General features: G+C 35.0%; 3 protein-coding genes and 1 long non-coding RNA gene across 4 annotated transcripts; 1 reads left to right on the top strand and 3 right to left on the bottom strand.

The window, feature by feature from the left end:
• The first annotated feature begins 847 nt into the window (after positions 1 to 847).
• Positions 848 to 6,095, top strand: LOC131005891 (uncharacterized). The gene is made up of 8 exons (XM_057933008.1): positions 848 to 1,204; positions 2,159 to 2,284; positions 3,046 to 3,779; positions 4,217 to 4,316; positions 4,427 to 4,486; positions 4,627 to 4,710; positions 4,973 to 5,080; positions 5,662 to 6,095. The coding sequence occupies exons 1-8, from the start codon at positions 1,133 to 1,135 to the stop codon at positions 5,974 to 5,976; spliced, it is 1,599 nt and encodes a 532-aa protein (XP_057788991.1). The 5' UTR covers positions 848 to 1,132; the 3' UTR covers positions 5,977 to 6,095.
• Positions 6,096 to 6,944: 849 nt separating this feature from the next.
• Positions 6,945 to 9,311, bottom strand: LOC131005993 (protein LEAD-SENSITIVE 1-like). The gene is made up of 2 exons (XM_057933145.1): positions 9,089 to 9,311; positions 6,945 to 7,643 (listed from the first exon to the last, which is right to left on the bottom strand). The coding sequence occupies exons 1-2, from the start codon at positions 9,180 to 9,182 to the stop codon at positions 7,120 to 7,122; spliced, it is 618 nt and encodes a 205-aa protein (XP_057789128.1). The 5' UTR covers positions 9,183 to 9,311; the 3' UTR covers positions 6,945 to 7,119.
• A 1,651-nt stretch (positions 9,312 to 10,962) lies between these two features.
• On the bottom strand, positions 10,963 to 11,857 carry LOC131006039 (uncharacterized). Its single transcript, XR_009095391.1, has 2 exons — positions 11,305 to 11,857; positions 10,963 to 11,187 (listed from the first exon to the last, which is right to left on the bottom strand). It is a non-coding gene; the product is annotated as an uncharacterized LOC131006039 (long non-coding RNA).
• A 508-nt stretch (positions 11,858 to 12,365) lies between these two features.
• On the bottom strand, positions 12,366 to 20,547 carry LOC131005865 (AP3-complex subunit beta-A). The gene is made up of 11 exons (XM_057932967.1): positions 20,198 to 20,547; positions 19,917 to 19,993; positions 19,531 to 19,780; positions 17,991 to 18,617; positions 17,143 to 17,316; positions 16,490 to 16,616; positions 16,298 to 16,407; positions 15,772 to 15,972; positions 14,062 to 15,044; positions 13,097 to 13,366; positions 12,366 to 12,852 (listed from the first exon to the last, which is right to left on the bottom strand). Exons 1-11 carry the CDS (start codon positions 20,411 to 20,413, stop codon positions 12,498 to 12,500), a joined length of 3,390 nt encoding a protein of 1,129 aa, XP_057788950.1. The 5' UTR covers positions 20,414 to 20,547; the 3' UTR covers positions 12,366 to 12,497.
• Positions 20,548 to 22,022: the final 1,475 nt, after the last annotated feature.

Below are 22,022 nucleotides of genomic sequence, written 5' to 3'. Positions count from 1 at the left end.
TCCCGATTTGAACGGTGGTCCGATGACAATGGGCTACCTATCATTGAAAATCCCATTTAATGTAGAATACATTAGGATCTGATTTCGTGGCAATCGATTGTTGTTTCATATTTAATTTCGATAAAGAAGAGCTAATGTCACAGTTTTAACGTAATTTTTTTAAAATTCAGGCTATATAAAAATCTAAATCAAAATTGAGGCTATAAACTGAAATTTACTAAAAAAATTAAGGTTATAACTATAATTAACCATTTTGTGAATAATGCTCGCTCGAATTGTCATATTATTCCACTAAAATTTAAACTTTCCACTGCAGCTTATTTTCATTCACTATCAAATCATGTCATTAAACCTTTGGTGCCCGTGACAAAGCTGACAGATATATCTCCCTTTTCTTTGTACCTTATAATAGTAAATCAGAAAAATAAGATTCCTTAAAAAGAACACGAAATTTCCTATACACCCGAGCGTATGGTACATCCGGGTCGTACCCAACTCGGATCTTGACCCGAATCTAACTCAATTGAATTATCCTACCCGAATGTCAAGTGTTAGTGTCATTTTACACGTAGTGAGTGTTATTTTCGAAATAGTGTCATTTGTAAAACAAAATAGTGTTAGTGTTATCTTTGAAATAGTGTCATAGTGTAAAACAAAACAAAATAGTGTTAGTGTCATTCCAAGATCGTGTTAGTGTTAGTATCGTTTCATAAAAAAGTGAGTTAGGATAGTCCAACTAAGTCAGGATCTAGGTCGGATACAACCCGGGTGTACGGTGCACCCGGGTGTACAGGAGACCACCTCTAAAAAAAAAGAAAAAAAAGGAGGTGGTTAAGCTAATTTAAGAAATGGGAAGCAACAGTTGGAAGCGTTAAAAGGAATCATGGAGTTCACGTCGACCACCTCTCTCACATTTGTGCTCAGCTTTAATGTTTAGAGGTTGTGATTTGTGAAGCCTGCTGCTGCTGCTGCTGACTCATCACCAAAACACACACACACACACTCTGCGTTTACATATATATATATATATATATACGTACACTTCCCTCTCCCACCAAAGGCAAAGGATGTTAAAATTTTGTGGGGAAAGATACTTCTTCTTCTTCTTCTTCTTCTTCTCGTTGTTTCGAGTATGAAATTCGAGGATTTGTTGATGCAGCAAGGTGAAGATAAACAAGCTAATAAGCTCCACCTCCAAGAACAGGTCAGGCCTCTCTCTCTCTCTCTCTCTCTCATCCAAGGGGGGCTAAAGCCCCTCCTCAATTTTTTTAAAGAAAACTATATATAGAAAAGAAAAATCTGAAATGAAATTTGGGATTCTAATTTGTGGTGAATTTGTGAAGTATAATTTGTCTTCAATTTGTGCATCTGCTCAATTTGTATCAGTCTCATCATGTAGCTGACTCGGAAAAAATGTAGCTTGTGGATGGATTAATGTCATTTTCTATAATTGTTACTAATAAAAATTAGTATTTTATTTTTATAAGAAATGGAACGTGTTTATTTTTCGTGAAGGTGAATATAGAAGTTAAAGCAAACTTTGATGCAACCAAAAAAAATAATTCATCAAGTATTTATTCTTAAGTTGTTTGTTATGTTTTGTAAATTATTTGATTTATGCTGTTGTTCGTTATTATTATATGGCTCCGCCATTGCTCACGCACGTTGGGGTCGACGAGTTCTTTTAGAGGGTGTTTGGCTATAAGCTGTTTTGAGGAGCTTATAAGCTCCTCCAAAGTATTTGGCAAAATAAGCTTCTAAACAGCTTATAAGCTCCAAAAATAAGCTTCAAGAGCTTATAAGCTCCTCAAAAAATAAGTTCATCTACCTCAACTTATTTTTTTATAATCTCATATGCAACAATTATTTTACAAATATTTTTCAACTATAATTTATTATATTCATTATATATCATTCAAGTTCATTTTTCTTCGATTTTCTCTCTCTAAAAAAAATTCTCTCTCTAGCTTATAAGCTCAATTATCCAAACACTTTGACAACTTATAAGCTCTTAAAAATTACATCTTATAAACTCTTGAAACATCTTATAAGCTCTCAGAGCTTCTAAGCTCTTTAAAATAAGCTTAGCCAAACACCCTCTTAATCTTGATTATGTTACTTTGCCGATGCAAAGAAAATGAAACACAAATAATTGCAGGTTGAAAGATTGGAGGAAGAGTTGGAAGGGGAGCTTGAGTTGAAGAGGGTATTGCAATGCACGATGCAAGGACCAAGTGGCTGCTGCGACTCATGTTCATCCCTCACCCCCTTCCTTCCTTTCCAGGTAATATATACTCATGTCTACACAATAATTTAGATTTTGTTAACTGCAGCATTTTTAATACACAATTTGTGTTAGTGGCACCTATGCACATTTCACAAGTTTCTAGAACTTAGCGTGCGTGTGTGGTTAATGTCTAAGGCCGAAAGGTTTTTAGTTCGAGCTAGTCCGTTGTGGCGTGGTTTTTAATTCTTTTAAGAATCCGACATTTTTGTATAATGGGACATTTTTAAGAATCCGACACCTAAGAATCCGCTCACATCCCACACACCTAAGAATCCGACAATATGACTTATCACTCCATCGCAAGAGTTTGTATAATGGGACATTTTTAAGAAAATGCTGGGGACAATTTCTTAAAAATGCTAAAAAATAATGAATTAAAATGCTAAAAATTAAGAACACAAAATATAATTAATCCTCTTTGATGAAAAAGGGTGGAAAACATATATTTTCACAATTTTTTCATCATTTTCACATGTCATGGAAAAAAATTCGGGTAGACCCTTTTCCCTTCTTTTCACTCCAATTCATGATAATATTTTCATGGGGATTAATGTGATAGTAATATTTTCCTTGGAACATTGATGTGATAAACTATGTTTTCCACCTTAAAGAACATGAGCTAAAGTTTTCCATCTTTTCTTATCCCTCATTTTCTCCTGATAAATTTACAACTAAAGAGAACACACCCTTCATTTTATCTATTCAATCTTATCACTCAAAGTAAACGCCTCCTAAGCGAACAATGAACGAAAACACAGGTTCAAATGCTTCTGGCTGATTTAGCAGTGGTGGAAGAAGAGATAGATTGGGTGGAGAGAAAGATCAATGAACTCAAATTAGACATCCACCACGAGAAGCAGAAAAGAAAGGAAATGGAGGTGGTGCAGTTGAAAGAGTTCCGGCCGAAACTCGAGCAACGGCAGCTAAGGAAGCTGCCGTCTAGGCGGCCAAACCAGATACAGCACAAGGAGAGCGACGCGCTCTCCACATCACAAAACTACGAAAACAGAAGATACAGAATTCCCGGAGACCGGAGAGCATCTCTGGGTTCCTCCAAGGAACTCCAGAGTGCAACTTTCACGGGAAAACACGGGAAACCAGAGTTTCCCGTGGCCCCGAGCAGGACTCCAACCTTTCTATCCAACTCTTCAGCAGAAAGTGAAGCAGTAAATCCGAATAAGCTCTCAGTCGATCTCATCAAGTGCTTGATAGGCATATTTCTCAAACTACACCATACCGCGTTTAAGAGCACGCGGCTGACTAGCCTCTCGAAGCAGACGATGGCGTGCATGAACTCGAAAGGGCTGGTGTCGAAAGCCGCATTCAGCTGCAAAACGCCGGTGTTTCCGTTCAACGACGATGCATCGCATCTTGATCCTTATGACATATTGCCAAGAGATACAGGGCCGTACAAGAATTTTATACAGATAACAAAAGGTACATTGGATACGAGCCGTTTCTCTGAATGTATTCCGGATGTGCAGAGACTGAGGTATGTACCTGCAGCTTTTTAGTAGGGTTGTAATCGAATCGAACTGAATCGAAGCAAATATCACCAATATTTGATTCGTATTCGTGAAATATTTAAATACCGAATCAAATACCGTATCGAATATCATATTTTCAAAAAAAAAGTTAAAAAAAAATTCACTAGTGATATGAGGTTCGGTAGCTATTACGTGTGTCATAAAAATTAGTGGCATTTGATGGTGATCACTAATAGTTACTCTTTCAAATGCCACTAATTTCTGTGATACGCATAATAGCTATCAAGCCCTATGTAACTAGTGGAAACTTTTTTTGTAGTGTTGAATACTAATCGAATCGAATTGAATATTTGTAATCAAATAGTTTTGAATACGAATATCAAAATTTCGAATTCGAATTTCACCATTGACCCATTTTTGAGTGGTTCTTTGTTTCTTGTAGGATTTTGATGCAGAAACTCAATAAAGTCAAAGTAAACCACTTCAGCCACAAGCAGAAGCTGGCATTCTGGATTAACATATACAACGCCTCCATAATGAATGTAATGAAGAGATCTCAAGTGGTTTTTAGCCCAATTAATTACAATTAATACAAATATCATCATTATCATATATCATTATCATAATAATTTTTTCTCCATATATATTTCAGGCATTTCTGCAACACGGGCTGCCTTCCACACAGGAGAAACTACTCTTACTCATGAATGAGGTAAAAGTATTTTTTTTATTATATTTATAAATATGATATTGGCTTTATATAGATATAGAAATATAAAAACATTTCTCGTGTATTGCACGGATTGACGCTTAAGCAACTTCATTAAAATTGACAATGCATATATTATCCAGGCTGAAATTAATGTGGGTGGTTTCATATTCAAGGCTTCCACAATTGAGCAGTGCATCCTCAGACATCCAGCAGAAGCTAAATATGTGAGTTTAGCGTGCATTTACTTTGACGAAAAATGAGAGAATATATATTTTTTCATCATTTTCACATGTTTGCTATGATTGAATTTTTTTCTAGAAAATGGTGGAATATTTTTTCGGGCAGCTCATTTTTTCATTCACTTTCTGGATAATATTATCTTTATCCATCAGTTTTCGATGAAAATTTTACGATTAAAGTAAACGCACTCTTATAGTAAGAAATCCTTTACTCATGAGGCATAATATGACACTATTTGAACTACAGGACTTAACTGAAGAGAAGGAAATAATTCTAAGGCAAGCTTGTGGTCTTGACTATCCGGAACCTAATGTCATATTTGCTCTCTGTCGAGGCAATTGGTCATCTCCAGCAGTAAGTACAATTTCCAACCTTACATGTTAGGGGTTTTGGCAAATAAAACCGTGAACTATTTCGAAACTACATTTTTAACGTGATTTTTGAAGTCTGGCGAATTAAATCACCATCTTTTCAATTTTTGCAATTTCGTCCCCCAATGTTTTGTGGTAGCCGGAGTGCTGAATTGTAGCTTACTTAGATGGATTAGTAAAGACGACTTCATTTTTGTGAGGCTTAAACGACGATGTTCCGTACAATTTCAATTATAAATTTCTCCAATTTATAAAGGGATTGTGTCTTGTATCTGCATCCTAATTTTCAATATTCATCAACTTTATTTGAAACGACATCATTACATGAACATTACGTGACGGACTAATTCACGTAAACTCCAACTCAACAATCCGATGACCGAAAAAAATTGGGGGGCCGGGACGGAATTTGCAAAACGTGAAAATATGGTGATTTAACTCGACACTTTTTCAAAAGTTACGTTAAAATTGCAATTTCAAAATAGTTCGTGATTTTACTGGCCAATGTCTATACATTTTATATCCACCATGTTTTAGCAGTCTTACAAACAATCAAGCTTGCAGTTGAGGTTTTACATGCCGGATGAAGTGATGAATGAATTAGAGAAAGCCAAAGTTGAGTATTTGGAAGCATCAGTAGGGATTACGAGCAAGAAGAAGATTTCAGTGCCAAAACTCGTGCATCGACACATGAAAGACTTTGCCGATGACATCGAGTCGCTTCTAGAATGGATTTACAGCCAATTACCTCTTACGAGCTCGCTGAAAAGATTGATGATGGAATGTCTAAATGGAGAAACTGATCAATCCCCATCACAGAAGCTGATAGAAATTCAGCCTTATGTTTTTGAATTTCGTTACTTGATTCCCACATATTGAAATGTTAATTAGCATCCCATATTAGATTACAGAGATTATGCAAGAACCAAACAAATGACATATTATTTGACATTTTTTTGCCACTGTATATATATGATAAACAAGATTATATTTTCAAATACCTTTTCTTGCGGAAGAGGAATATGGATTGACTATTTTATCCCTACTCCGTATTCTATTTTAAGGTTGATTTTGTAAATTACATATTGTATATTTATAAGTATATATTTATTTATTAGATAGTACACTAATTGTATTCTAATTGCATTAACAAACATATTCTAATTGTATTCTAATTGCATTAACAAACATAAGAGGGGGCTGAAGCCCCTTCCGGAAATCTCCTTTTGAAAACACCTCAGCTATATATATGAACCGACCCCTGTGGCCCCTTTCTACGGCGGTTGTGTTTACCAAGTTACTAAAATTGGAGGTTGTGTTTCTCCTCCTTAACATTAGGGCAGCAAACGAACCGAAGCTCGAGCTCGGCTCGTTTAAATATTCGGATATTCGAGCTCGATTCGAGTTTTTACCTTGTTGATCGAGCTCGGCTCATCACCCACTTACAGAATTCGAGCTCGACTCGTGTGATGCTCGATAATATAGAATTCAAGCTTGAGCTCGAACTAGCTCTTTAAATGTTCGTATATACGATGTTGTATATTTTAAAGGCGAGGAACTAGAGTTTAGTCCCCAGTACTGCCTTAATTTCCTCAACTTATAAAGTATTTGTCTATATTTTGTCAAATTTGCTCTGAGCACGCAAATTAAGAATTAATAAGGTGTTAAGAAGTTAAAGCAGGTAAGGGTTACTTATTTAAATATTAGTATTTGGTTTAAAATAATGTATAATAACAGTATTAGTATAAACTTAATGAGTGCAAGATGATCAAATTAAGTGAGCATTAATTCTTCAACAATAATTAAATTTGTAGATTGTAAATCAAATAATTGAAGTCAATTTCAACTTAAGGAAATAACATTAATCAATATAATAAAATTAATAATAATCATTTAATACAAATTATCCAAGAAATAATCCTGCATGCATAAATTACGGTTGAACACGGCGCGAACCCAACCCCCAATATTTTCATAAAAATAATTTATGAAAATATTGTTTATTATTATTATATTTATTTTTTAAGTAAAAATATCTATAATGTATGAAATACCCTTCCCAAAAAAATGGGGGTTACCGCCCTTCAACCCCCGTACAAGTTTAGCCCCTCCTAATATAAGCTCGTGGCTCCGCCACTCTTGCGGGATGATGGAGGCTTGGCCGGTACGTTTGCATTTTTGGCCAGTTTTGCAGTAGGTTGCGAAATCTTCACAATTATTATCCAACAAATCATACTCCCCGAATCCATTTGCAAGCTTCAATTCAACCCTCGCCATCACCACCTCGGCGGGGTCGGACTTTGCTGTATTGCAAGTCCCACGGCGGCTCAGCCGGTGGGTCGTCTTCTTAACGCCATACTTATGACGGTACAATTTTCCTTTCTTAAGGAAGCAATCGAGACAAGATATGATGACACCACTGTCACGATCGCTATGCTCAAACTTCTCACAAGTTGAGCAACTTTCCCTTCTTCTTTTTAGTGGAGCCGAAGATGCTGATTTTGGGCAGGTGAAGTGCACCACTTGCCCGTCGTCCTTGTAGATACCTGAATACGTATGATTAAACTGATAATTAGTGCCCGTTTGGTTGGAGTAGAGGAATGGAAAGGAAATGAAATCAAATAAATGACTGGAATGGTAACAATAACCGTTACTTTTATTGAGTACTAGCGTCAAACCCGTCGAAATTCGACGGGAATCATTTTATGTCAACATTTATAATTATTTTATGTTATTTTTATTACTATAGCATATAAAATAGTTTATATATAAATTATTTCTTTAATTAATTTGATATGATCAAATTAAAGTAGTAATACAATATTTGAAATAATATTAATCTTAATCATGCACTTTCGCTAATTAAATATAAGTTGTGATAATAGAAATACATTTTTATATAAATATTCATTTGATGAAGTTTAAATCATAATTAAATGGATATGTTGGATATGAAGTGATTATACGATGCCACGTAGGATATGATTTATTTTGCTATAATATAAAAATTGATTAGAAATATATAAATAGATAAGAATGTATAAAAATTGATTAGAAATATATAAATAGATAAGAATGAATGAGAATTGAGAAAAATAATTAAGTGATTATACGATGCCACGTAGGATAAGATTTATTTTGCTATAATATATGTAGGAGTTATAATTAAATGGATATGTTGGATTTATCTAATAGTTTTATACAATTATTTAATAGTACAGACTTTATCTAATAGTTTTATACGATTATTTAATAGTTTTTAAATGTAAAAATTGGTTAGAAATGTATAAATAAATAAGAATGAATGAGAATTGAGGAAAATTAGAATGAAGTGATTATACGATGCCACGTAGGATATGATTTATTTTGCTATAATGTAAAAATTGATTAGAAATATATAAATAGATAAGAATGAATGAGAATTGAGGAAAATTAGAATGAAGTGATTATACAATGCCATGTAGGATAATATTTATTTTGCTATTATATATGTAGGATTTGATTCATTAGTATGGGGGGGGCTCTATTTTGAGGGGTAATAAATTGGGTGATTGTGTTACCCTCAAGTAAGAGTAATAGTTAACTCACTACCCAAACCAAACAACAAGTAATGGATTCAATTAAATCTCTTTCCAACCTCTAAAAACACTCAGTCAAATGTGACCTTAATTCTTAAGGCTCAATTAATATCAACAAAACCCTAATTAACATCACCTACATCAAGGAACAAGCTAGCTAGGCAAAACAAATATTATCTCCCAAAACAAGTGCTTTTTACTTTGCATGATCGATATGATAAGACGCATGATTGAGGTAGGATTTCTCCAGTCTCACACTTTCAATGGGATAAGAATAAAGCAAAATTAGCTTAAATGATGAAAATAATTAAGGTCTCTGGGATATCCCAAGATTGCAATGCATCAATGTAAACAAGAGATTAACCTTACTATTTCGTCTCGTAAATGCATCAATAGGGAAGAGAGAATTATACCATGGTGCGCGTAAACAAAGCCAGTTCTCCAGGTGTAAATATGATCGCCTGCATTCAAGTAGTATCTCGCTACTTTACGTGACAAAAACCCCATCTCTCACTCACTGAGTCTGCTGTATCAATTGATGAATTCAATTTTAAAAAATGTTTATAATTGGAAACATTTAAAGAAGAAGACGAGTATTATATACTCCTCTTTGATCACTCTTATTCCAAATTGGTGGCTTTACCAAACTCTTTACTTCAATCTTCAACTCGTATTTTCTTCTAAATTCAAAATCATATGTTCTTCATTTCATATATGAAATCAATTGGGTGATTTTACATGACTACGTATGTATTACGTAGAATCTATAGAAGCTTCTAAATTCAAAATCATATTTTCTTCATTTCACATTAACTGCTCGTTTGGTTCAAGTAAAGAAATGGAAGTAAAATGAAATCAAATAAAGGAATTGAATGGTAATAATAATCATTACTTGGTTTAACAATTGAGGGATTCCCTTTTTTTTGTTTCCCCTCTATTTTATTTTAAAGCGTAACAAATTGGGTGATTGAGTTACACACTCAAGTAAGGGTAATGGTTAACTAATTACTCAAACCAAACAATAAGTAATGGATTTAATTAATTGAATCTATTTCCAACCTCTAAAATCACCCAACTAAACGTGGGCTAAAAGTATGATTTTTCATGTTCTGTCTAGGATGCAAATTTGCTACTCAATTTCATCAAACCTAAACATGAATCTGAAAAGAATCCACAGCTATTTGAACTACTTCAACTAATAACAGCACTGTTGAATGTTGATTAGAAGATTCTGGAATTTGAATTATACACTAGTATAAAACAAGTTTCACAAAGAAAGAAAGCTATATGTGAGCACACAAAAACAATTTTTCACTTGGTGAAAAAAAATAAAATCTCAATAACGACTTGATTGTAGGCAAAGTCAACTAAAAAAATTAAAGGTCAACTCACTATAGAGATTTGACAAATTCAACCTGTCAAGAATCTCACATATAGTCAAACTCCAAAAACAACTGAATATTTCGAAGCAATTTCTCCAAAAATTGTGCAAAGAAATAAGTGGCTGATAGCCCAAATTAAGTGGGAGTGTAGGATATCCATATCTCCCACTTCTCTCTCTTACAGAAAAGCCCCAATTTGATCTGCAGAAATACCCACGGGACCCGCCGTCGGTAATAACCGATCCGCTTAAAATCACCGACGGCGGAAACTACCCTCGGTAATTACCGGCGGCAAGTGGGCTCTCGGTGATTACCGAGGGATTATGCCGTCGGTAATATTATACGTAAAATAAATTAATGGTTAATCAAAATTTACCACCGTCGGTAATTCACCGAGGAATATTTCCCTGGGTAATGTCGTCGGTGAATTTAGCGGGAATGAACCCACCAAATTTCCGTCGGTAATTTTCCGGTAATTATATCAAAATCGACCCACCTTTTTTACCATCGGTAATTACCGGAGCCTGCCTTGCCGTCCGTAATTTCCGAGGTATTTTGGCTGTTTTTTTGTAGTAATGACCTTTGATTAGTATTGAATCTTTTAGGAAATCATACATCTCCAGTTCCTTCGACTCATTTGTCTCCGAATCATAAACTACTAGTTGAGTTTGATATCTCGGAATTCTTTTCGCAAGAAATAAAAATCTATTCTCAATAATCAGCAGCTGCCTCTCAACATCACAAACATTAACAACACTAAACAAAGGAATTAATCCACAACCTCTCTCTCCACACCAAAATATGAAGAGTAGTATCAACTCCAAATTTATTGGAAATAAATTTGTAATCCCCCATCACCATTAACCACCTACTCACTCTCTAGAACATGTAATCCATACATACCATTTCCATATTTGAAATAGAGTTAATTCATATATGAATCTCGAGTGCAATTACTTAAGTAATTTAATACAGAATTGCAAAACTTGATAAAAACAAGATAAATTGGTATTGTTCATCCTTCATCATCGGTTGGATTCTCGTCTGCTTTCTCTTTGGATTGGAGGTCCTTGAGAACGAATCCCGGCACCACGAAATTTGCGACCCAATATGCTACTAGGCATACGCCGCTGCCAGTGCCATGAAGCATTGGTTAGTTATATTAGTATGCATTGGCGCTTTTTTTGAATTTCTTTATTTACTTATGTAATTTATCAAAAAAAAAAAGATTGAGTAAAGGTTCTGACCCTGTCTGAAGAAGAACCGACAACTTGGCAGCGGGCGGGGCAGTAGCCGCGACAAAAATACAAGGTAGCGCCCTGCTGGTTAAGGAGAAGCCGTTGCCGGTGCCGGTGCCGGTGAGTTGCAGTCGACGAGGCCAGACTGTGTGTTTGTTTGTGAGTGACAGTGGTGGAGATGGAGGGTTGATGCACTTCATCCCTCAATGTGTGTGGATAATGCTATCAACTCTTAACCAATCATACACAATTGGACGATGACACAATTATACACAATAGGCAGAAGCAAACAATATACTATACATACAATTAGATAACTATATATAGTTAATAGATTCTTTTTACATGATTACTTGTGTGTAATCCATTGAAATTCGATGGATAATTATTTCTAGAGTTGAATATCATACTATGTTTTTAATTTGTTGGTGAAAAAATAAGTAGATATCATTTTTTCCTTTATAAAAAGTTTACGTGATTGTTTAATTATAATTATTTTAAATTTAAATATTTATAAATTATAGTAATATTTTCAAGGCAATTAAGGAGTAGGAAATTTGTATTAATTTTAATGTGAATTTGTAATAAAAATAGTTATAATATATATATATATATAATATATATATATATATATATCCAAAAATTGAATTTAATATATTATATAAATTTATTTAATTGTGTTTATGAATTGTTTATTTATTTATTATAACATATTTGTTGTTATATTTTCCTTTTTAATCCTTCCCCATTGTAGTTGTTTGTTTTTTATATAGAAGTTGTTGACGTGTTTTTGCATACTTTCTAAGCCATTTTCTATTATATACATGTTTCTTTTTCAAGCCTACGGTATACAATTAAAAAAATAGTTTTCAAGACCTAAGATCCTGGTTCGAGTCTTTCGTCCCTCGATCTTTAAATTTCTTTATCCAAAAAAAATAAAAATAATTGAATTCACAGTAGATGCCGTTCTACATATACAATACAATCGTACATGAGAGAGAGCATGAATATCATCTTAAATAAATCAGTCACTAACAATATCCACAAAGAATTCACCCTACAAACCGCTATGCCAGAAAATTAATTTTTAAGAGACTGTTTCACATTGCAAAAGGCAAAACAGATTAATCAAAGCTAGAAAAATGTATGTGCCAAAAAAAAAAATTAAAGCACAGCTCAGTTTTTTATCCAAAATTGTACCATCACTGTGTTGGCTCTGCCAAGAAATTTACAATCCTATTTAACAGATTCAGACCAAATACAGTCTCTTCACAGTTCATTTTTACCGATACTTCGAGTGGTTCGGCACAAGTTCCTTTCAAAGTAAGAGTGACTAAACAAGGGATAGAATTGTGCAAGATCTCACCACTTAACCGTAGGCATATACCAGATAGATCATCAAGCTTGGCGGCAACAGGCATGTCCACGGACACGAGATACAAATTTGCGTTGCTAAGCATTTTCAGTGCCAACGTCTCACATATCATCAGAAAAATGTCTTTCTGTGGAGGTTCGTCTTTATCATTCCGCTGGCTTATATGCTCTGAAAATGTGCACCTGTTGCACACATCAATTGAATAGATTATGTGGACAGTTTGTGCATGAAGAAAACCAACTAACCAAGAAAGGGGATAACTTGATTTAACACTAATAAAATAAATACAAATTCAAGATGTGTGCGTGGGTTGCTTTCTGCAATAATGTAATTTCTTCAGCATATATAACTCTGCTGGAAATTTTAAGCAAGACAAGTATATGTAAATTTGGACAATAAATCATTAATTGCTGAAAAGAAACTGACCTCCTTATATTTTCAAACATCCCAGGAAGTTGAGATTGCTTCTTTAAAAATGATTCACTATCCATCGGCAGAGGTTTAATAAAGTAACCAATATCGGGTCGTAACTTCACTTGTTGCTTTCTGCCATCGCATGATAAAACCAGCTTCAAAGGCAACAGATGATGTTCGAAGCGGACCTGGAGAACTCTATCTGTTGTTTGACCAGGATTGAGTACGCCTATCTCTTCCATGGGAAATAGTGTTGCCACTTCACCGTGAGACACCGATACACTATAAATCAAGATTACCCAAAAAAAAAGGATTAGGCTGAGACAGCTAGACAATCACGTTGGAATAAAAGCAATCAATGATATTGGACTTGATTATCAAAAACCATTAAGGTGGTGAAAGCATGCCAGAACAAGGATACAGCGGAAATGCAGCTTAAAGCTACAAATGCTTAAATTTTAATTTTTTTCAGTTTTTTGAAGTAGAATGCTTAAATTATTAAAGAATTACCAAATGCAGAGAATGGATAGGACTATGAGAAAGGAGAAACTCAAATTCTGAGAGATAAGAAGATCATGGTTCAAAACCGAGTTGCACCTTTCTTTCACTTATAGGACAAACAAATGCAGAGAATGAAAGGAAGGAGAATCAAGCATTTGAGAGACGGCAGTTGTGTTTCAATTCAAGTTGGGTCCTTGTAGTTGTATATATTGGTTATCTACAATTTTTCGCTTCTGATTCTTCAGGAAAGATAAAAGAGAACAACATATCCATTCAAACAGATCTTTTCTATTTATATATTTATATTTGTGTATAAGGGTAAAAGTGCTTGGAAGAAAGATGTATACATTATCACCTTTGGTATAGCATGACTGCAAGTTTCACATAGGCACATCAAGGATAGGTAATATGCAGCACACACTCCATCTAATACTACACAAACCCAATAAAGATATTAATGATTTAGGTCAAAGTACCTTTCACTCGGTGAACTGGATTTCTCTGAAGAATCTGGACTTGGGTTAGATTTCTCTTCAGAAAGGAATATATCGGACATAGGCTCTTCTGAATTGTTCCTAAAAGAAACCTGTATGCATGCCAGTTCTGGAGATGATACTTTTGACACCTCAGAAGAATATCTATAAATTACACTTAACCCATTCCCATTCGAAGGATCTAGAAGTGTGTATGACTTAGGTTTAACTAGCTGACCAATGTCCTTAATTGAGATTCTGGCCGATGATCTCTGAACATGACCCAGATTGGATGAATTCTGGCCCGAACCCGAATTCTCATTCAACCAAGACTCAAGAGCTCTTTTGGACATTAATTCACCCGCATCCATCAATCCAGACGAAGCATTCTCTACTGAGACTCCGACACGATCTCTAGAATCAGGAGCATCATCTGAAAGGTGAATTAATGTACCAGCTTCTTCATCTTCCCCACTATCTGATGCACTATAATACCTGGCACCACCACCACCAGAAACAGAACCAGAACTGTAATCAGAAGTGTTCTCTTCATCCAGAGAACCTGACATGGCATCAGAATCATCAATTTCATTTGATTCGTGATCGTAATGCACATCAGTCGGGGAATGACCGGTCTCATCATCTGCAAAACTACAAGGTTCTGGGAGAGGTTCATATCCTGGAGCTGCATGAAGTACTATCTGTGAAAGAGAACCAGGAAGATAAAACCGATAACTAAATGATTCGGATGGCACTTTTTTGGTTCCCCCATATATGTAATCAGCAAATACATATGTTAGATCATTGAACTCGGTTTGGTTCTCTACTTCCAAATAATTGAACCCCTTGCAGTGTGACAAAAAATTCTTCAGAACACGAGCACGGTCACGAACATCATAATTCAAGTCACATTTGGCTAGTTCAAGAACATAACTTATGGCTAATCGCAGTTCAGACATATCTTCCACTTTGGCATGTAGTAGGACCTGGAACGATATGAAGGTAGATATATCATACGAGGATTAATAAGATATATCGAGAACCACTCATGAGTCAGATATTCATCATTCACTAAACCTAACACACTATAGGCTTGAGGCTCAACATCAGGGCTAAAATAGTCAAGAAAAGATTTATTTGTTGACTTATTAGAAATTGGGTATTTCCTTCATGTATATCACATATGTAGAGATAAAACATAAGTCAATAGAATTTAGAAATAGCAGTTTTTTGGTATAGAGAAGGCAGGTCTTTGATTTGATAGATCAGATCAGCATATGTCAAGGGACTCTCAAAGCATGGGATTTAGCCAGATCAGACCACTTTCTCTACACATTTAAATATTGAGACAATAGATACTCTAGGCAACAAGTTTGTGATCAATTGCTGAAAAGATTTGAAAGCAGTAGCCTTGAATGGACCATTTTATCCAAGTTATCACAGATAACCTAGCATCATTTATTTCCTATATAGATACGATACACAAAGCACCATATTCTAACAAAAAAGAACTAGATAAAGCCTATCTAATCAGTTAGCTATGATATTGTTTTTATAAAGATATTATTTGTATAGATCATAATTCAAGTCTAAAGACATTGATGTCTTCCCAGACAGAGAACTGACATTACTGATAGCTAACCAGGTCAAATACCCACATAGATCCATATGAAGATAGTAGATGCAACCAAAGGAACTACTAATGACGACTACCTTGACACAAGCATTAACAATCTGCAGCTTTGTTTCAACTGATTCTGAGCGAAAGCGTTGAGCAAGGTACTTAAATATTGTCGGTATCATCTTAGACATGAGGTTTCCAATGTTGCAGTATTCACCCAGCATCCATATGACCATTGCACGTGCTGCAGGTGCAGACATTGAATCCAAACTTCGCACCAAATGAACAATAACCTTCAAATAAGTTTAGGTTAAGGTTCTAAACTTCTATATAGATGAAAGAGAAAAACATGACAGCAGTTGACTCAAAGTGTATTGATAAATAAGGCAGGAAAGGCATTTTAACCAACTCATAACAATAATCAGTGCAGCATAACAACTTTCATCATAAACCCAGATTAAAATGAAAAAAGATCAAAGCATGATATTTATATATACACCCACATTCATTTATTTTTCAAAGAAAGTGATATGCTCTAGCCCTCTGTTATTTAGTAGTTTTTCTTTACTTTGACATTTAAAACAGACTAAACAGCGAAGAAGAGATTGACAAACTTACTATCTCATGACTGTGAGGATCTTGTTTTATGATTGCCATGATAGACTTGATTACTTGAACTAATAAAATTTCTTCTTCACCCATCAATGCCGCAGCACTGTTAGAAGATTCTGAAATTTGAATTACATAATCAGGAAGAAAGCTATGAGCATACAGATCTACAGTGGAAGTCACTACTAAATTAACAATTACCTGACAAAGCCAGAAATAATAGCGCTTCCAAACATGTGTTGGAGACATCAGGGAGTTTTTGTGCACATAAACCAATTGCAGCAACAGTATCAGCAGCAAACCTCCGATCCGGATCTCTAACATGATCCTAGTAATAGACTAAAAGATAAGAATCATTACTTAAGAAAAAATCCAAGAAAACATCTAGACCAGAATACAGTAGGAAGAGACACAATATCCAACTTATAAACAAACAAAACCTCAATAAGGTAGAATATACACTAGGACTGAATGAACTAGCAGTGAAGCAATGAATCAAATCTATGATTTGGAGTGGGGTAATTTTATCTAGAACATCATTTTGACTTAGTAAACAAAACAATATATAAGGAACAAAAATCAGGAAACATAAAGGCCAGACAACAACCTTCCACTAACCGAAACAAAATAATACTATCCTCCAGAAATACATCAGATCGTTTTCCAACAAAACATCCAAATTCAAAAGACATTTTATTCACTACACAGTTCTCATTCAAACCACCAGAATATTTAAAAACAATTCTCCAAATCTAGCCAACAATAGGACCAAAAATAGTGTGCAACTTTGATACCAAAGCATAAAGCCTCAGGTTTTTTAGATAGAAGGACAAACAAACTGTAAATGAAATTACCTGAAACTCCAGAAATATAGAGGAAATTGAAGTCTTTGTAGCTATAGTGGAAAGTATGTCAAGCTTCAAAGTTTTTGTTCGATATGAATCCGAAGAGCTGATGAAGAAATCTTCGTAATAAGGAGAAAAAATAGATGGCATTGCTTTGGCAAAGACCTGAATGTTGCAAAGGACCTGCATATTGAAAGATTGTGCAAGATCAACTTAATAAAGATTATTGAATTGGTTCGACTTTGCTGTGATGTGCTGTATGCGCGTGAGCATAAGTAGGTTGACCTACATTTTAAGAACTATATACTATATTGTTGCTAATACTACACATTTGATCTCACACATACATAACTGCTTATAACAGGCAAATGTTTAAAATAATGACGATGTATGGGTATAATGGTGGGATTTTAAACTTAAAGCCTTAAAGGAGCACGTTTCAGGGTAAAAAGTTCAGAAACTATTTGGTTAATATAAAAATATTTCAGTAAATTTCTTACAATCTGAATTGGCTGGAGTAAGTCTAAAACTTCCTAAGTCAAATTCAGCATTCCTTGAATGGATTATGTGGAAGATACGAGTACAAAATTGCACAGAGCTAAAATTGAAACTCCATCAAAACAAGTACACGTCCATCTACATTCTACAATAGAGCAATTAACCTAACATTTAGAAATTAGAACGACTAATAGACCACATGAAAAATGAAAGACAAACTAGATACATAGCCATATCCAGAGTTTAATGTAAGAGAACCCAACTATCCAGCTAGTTTGATAAAAAGAAATGAACATAAAAAGAGAAAGCTCTATGAATGAGTTAAGTTAGACTGGAGATTCAATGTAAAGAGGTATTACCACATATTTTGAGGAGCTTGATGATCTCAACAGAAATAGCAAAGGCTTAACAATCTTCCCAATGTCTTCCTTTGGTGCCATAATCCAGTGAACCCCAGCAGCAGCCAACACAACAGCACTATTATAGCTCCATAATAATGGTGATGTACACTGCAACAAGATCTTCACATCATCATTGCTTTTTGCAGATGTAATGCATGAATCATCCAATCCAATGGAATCTTGATTTACATGCCCCAACTGAGCTAAATACTTATCCGGTCCTTCAAGGTAACTCCTAGCGACTATATCTGCAATCTCAGAACATATGTCAAAGCCGGCACCGCCTAAGGGTTTTCTTACCATAAGATGAGGTTCTGGATCATCCTCCTCCACACTCTGATTTTCCAGATCATTAGAAGACAGCATTAGGGATTCCCTAACTAGCCCATGTTTTGCAATTGCATATCTTAAGAGAATCCCGATCAAGACAATCTGACCCCATTCTTCCACATCAGGAAGAATCTCACACAATCTTTTGTAATTTCTTCCAATCAGAGAGAAGTTATTGGGACATATAGAAGCAAAAGCCGAAGCAGCAGCGCCAACTACTCCAGGAGAGTTGTCCTTCAACAACATTCCGACAATCTATCACCCAATAATAGGTAATAGCAATTAGAACTTATGCAGAAAACCAAGTGAATGAACTGAGTTCTTTACAGCAAGAGATACAAACCATATTTATAGAGTGAATCAAACTTAATCAATATTATTGATAGCACACAAAATAACTCAAGACAGTACAATGTAGTCTAGCAAGTGGTATAGTGACTCTAACAATGAAACAAATTAAAAGTTCAAGAGACTACAGAAAGAGTTAGATAAGGATGCCTAAATTCAGAATATTGTTATTTTTAACTTTCGACATATTTGACTTTCACTTGACTAGAAGTATATTAAATCCTCCATAAGTGATATAACTGGTCAGAGACCAAATTATGATCAAGTAAAAAAAGTTCCCTCACTTACACATAGGCTAACATTCTTTTCATATACTTACGTCATGCAGTGTGGTCATATCTTCTAAAATGTGTCTGTACTTGAAATTTGATAGGAATGCAAAAATAATCAGGAAACACAAACCAGCTGGTCAAACAAAACTTGGAAAAACTGTATAAACTTAGGACAGATAAGAAATAGGCAAATAGCTCTTGACAAGAGCATTAATTGATTGTGAATAAATATGATAACAAGTCAATTTGCGGAACACATCATTGATTGAAGATTCTCTAGGCAAAAGAGTTAAGGAAAAACTTTACGCAAATAGATTGTCCAGACATCTACTTAGTATTCAATAGCCTCTTGAGGCCTAAACTATGGTGGTTCCTTGAGAAATTAGCTCGACTCGGTGCCACTTACTCGAAGAGTTAAACAAAGACAACTATTCAGTTAGAAGAACTGAAGAAGTATAGGTAGTAGGAAATTTAGATGTCGAATCTTTGCTGTATTCCCCTGCTACTATGGAAGATCAATAAGTTGGAAATTAAGCCACTACACTGACCTCTTCAATTGCACCCGTGTGTTCTTCCAAGCGCAGATCATGCAACTTTGGAAGCGCAACTGCAGCGCACTTTCTAACATATACAGATGGATCTCGCGCACATTTTCCCACAGCCACCAAAACAAGGGGCGCAATAACATGCAGGCGAATCCCTGCCATGGTACGGAGCGCCCATGCTCTCACCAGCGGATTCGGATCCCCCAAATCCTTCTGAAAATAGTTGATTGACAACAGTGCTTCGCTCGGTCGCCTACAGCACATAGAAGTTCATATCATTCAAATTACACATCCGCAAGTCGCTAATTGAAATCGCTCTAAAACAGAAACAAGCTTCTACTACAGTTTGAACTGAATCCTATTTTTGAAACTGCAAATTCAACTCATACTTTTCAGCGTAATGCAGCAAGTACAGGTACACCAGCTTCTTAACTTCCACCGATTGAGACGCCACGTTTTTCACCACCTATGATCCAAACCAAACCAAGCAGCCGTCAATCACATGTAGCAGCATTCAAAACAAGCTCGCGACTGGTTAAACCATCAAATTCGCATAGAAGCAAATCCAAACCAGCACAATTGAATCCACAACATCAACCACGCACTCTCAATCAAAATCAAAATCAAAATCCAAATCCGCACATCAAAACAAAACTGGAGCTGGACAGACCTGAGGGAAGTAATTGGAGACATCGAAGCCCTGAGCTATGAGCGCGAGCAGGCGCTTGAGCGCCTCGCATTTCTCGGACTCGAACTTACTGTCGAGGAGCGGCACGATGCTGACGTCATCGGGATCGTCGTAGAGGTGTGCGTCGGTGCCGATCCGGAACACCATCGTCGACGCCTTGCTCAGCGACTCCGCCGTCGCGCCGAATTGCGTCAGCATTTCTTCTAATTATTATTCTAATTTATTTTTCCCTCGGAATTCTGATACCTGCCATGGAATTCGATCGTGTTCGACTGCGTGATGTCTGATTGGAAATATGTGATGATGAGTTCGAACCTCGTGATTTTATAAATATATCAATTAGCTCCCCTAAAGTTTCTTCAAATGACAGAAAAGCCCTATGCTCGATAAATTAAACAATTGCGAAAATAATAAACATGTTACATATACACTTTCAAATATACCAGCCATCAATTTATAATTCCATATATACTCTTGTTACTCACAATTTTATATATTTCAAATATACCATTCATCAGTTTTTTCGCGGTTATAATCATCGTTTGATTCTTGAATTCATTTTAAATATTTACATGGGTAAGAGGTATGTAACAACTAAGCATCAAAACCAACTTCGATGCTCTGAGACGTTATGAGCCGCAGATTGTCTGTGATGGTATGGACCACCGTAGATGTGCTATGGTCCACTTGGAGCGTTATGACCCGTGGATTGTATGTGGTGGTATGGGCCGTCGTGAGCGGCAAATCAAAAACATAATGATTTGTCATGATCCATTTCACATCGGTTAAGTATGTGTTGCTCGATTTGATTTATAACACCTTAGGCGCACTTTCTTTGATATCCTAATTTTTTAGTATGAGTTTTACTTCGATTGTTGTAACATCTCACACATCACATATATTTTGATCTTCATTCACACGTAATATTCACAAAAGAAACTATCTCACAAACTATTTCTTAATTAATTAACAAATAAATTTGATAGATCACTCTCCACACTTTACACATCTCCCTGTATTTTTTAAAAACTCATGCCCTCCCATTCATATTATATTTATCGTGGACGAAAGAAGTGCTCCCTTCGTCCACAAAAAATAGTACTAGCTCTAGAAGGAGACGATACGAGTTTAAATGAAAATTATTTAGTTTATTGTGAGTGGATAAATGGTCTCACTTAAAAGATAGTGTTAATAATGATAATTAAGTGTATTATGAGTAGAGAATATATAACCCACCACGTGATAGTTTTCAAAAATGAAAATAGATTAATTTTTGTGAATATCCTAAAATGACAAAAATGAGCTATTTTTTATGAACAGATAAAATATTATACTAAAGTTTTAGGGTAAACTTTTGTTCAATCTTCTCTATCCTCACTCCAATGTTGATCGAACTATTATATTTTTCTTTTATTTATTTATTTATGATTTATTTTTTTGCTAGATATCAATTTTTGTGATTTTAATTATATATATATATTTAATAAAACTAAGGATAAATAAATTATATTGATTCATTTTTAAACTCTTTAATTTAATTGTACGTTGTTATATCAAATGAGATAAATTTATTGTTATAAACTAAATAGATAATATAATACATCGCACAATTGAGCTCAAGACTTCTCGTAAATGAAAGTTTTATGGTGCCTCAACATTGCCACTTGAATTCGGTCTCATTGGCGTATATATATTTATTATTTACTATGTTTTCGCAATTTAATTTCAGTCTTTGAGTATGAGAGTGTATATGTTTGTTATACTATTTATTATCTGATAAAACACAAATAAACACATAAAATAAAAC

The sequence above is a fragment of the Salvia miltiorrhiza genome, chromosome 1 (assembly GCF_028751815.1).
Source record: "Salvia miltiorrhiza cultivar Shanhuang (shh) chromosome 1, IMPLAD_Smil_shh, whole genome shotgun sequence".
In the NCBI taxonomy this organism is placed as follows: Eukaryota; Viridiplantae; Streptophyta; class Magnoliopsida; order Lamiales; family Lamiaceae; genus Salvia; species Salvia miltiorrhiza.
The sequence above is the reverse complement of the archived record's forward strand: the minus strand, read 5'-3'. Positions and strand labels throughout refer to the sequence as shown.

Bases quoted from the DNA above. Each gene is read 5' to 3' on its own strand.
- LOC131005865 (XM_057932967.1), bottom strand. From the start codon at position 20,413: ATGCTGACGCAATTCGGCGCGACGGCGGAGTCGCTGAGCAAGGCGTCG. The intron at 18,618-19,530 runs GTCAGTGTAGTG...ATTGGGTGATAG, and splicing joins ACACGGGTGCAATTGAAGAG to ATTGTCGGAATGTTGTTGAA. The intron at 15,973-16,297 runs GTAAGTTTGTCA...ACTTATTTGAAG, and splicing joins ATCCTCACAGTCATGAGATA to GTTATTGTTCATTTGGTGCG.
- LOC131005993 (XM_057933145.1), bottom strand. From the start codon at position 9,182: ATGGGGTTTTTGTCACGTAAAGTAGCGAGATACTACTTGAATGCAGGC. The intron at 7,644-9,088 runs GTATAATTCTCT...ATACGTATTCAG, and splicing joins CTTTGTTTACGCGCACCATG to GTATCTACAAGGACGACGGG.
- LOC131005891 (XM_057933008.1), top strand. From the start codon at position 1,133: ATGAAATTCGAGGATTTGTTGATGCAGCAAGGTGAAGATAAACAAGCT. The intron at 2,285-3,045 runs GTAATATATACT...ACGAAAACACAG, and splicing joins CCCCCTTCCTTCCTTTCCAG to GTTCAAATGCTTCTGGCTGA. The intron at 4,711-4,972 runs GTGAGTTTAGCG...TTTGAACTACAG, and splicing joins ATCCAGCAGAAGCTAAATAT to GACTTAACTGAAGAGAAGGA.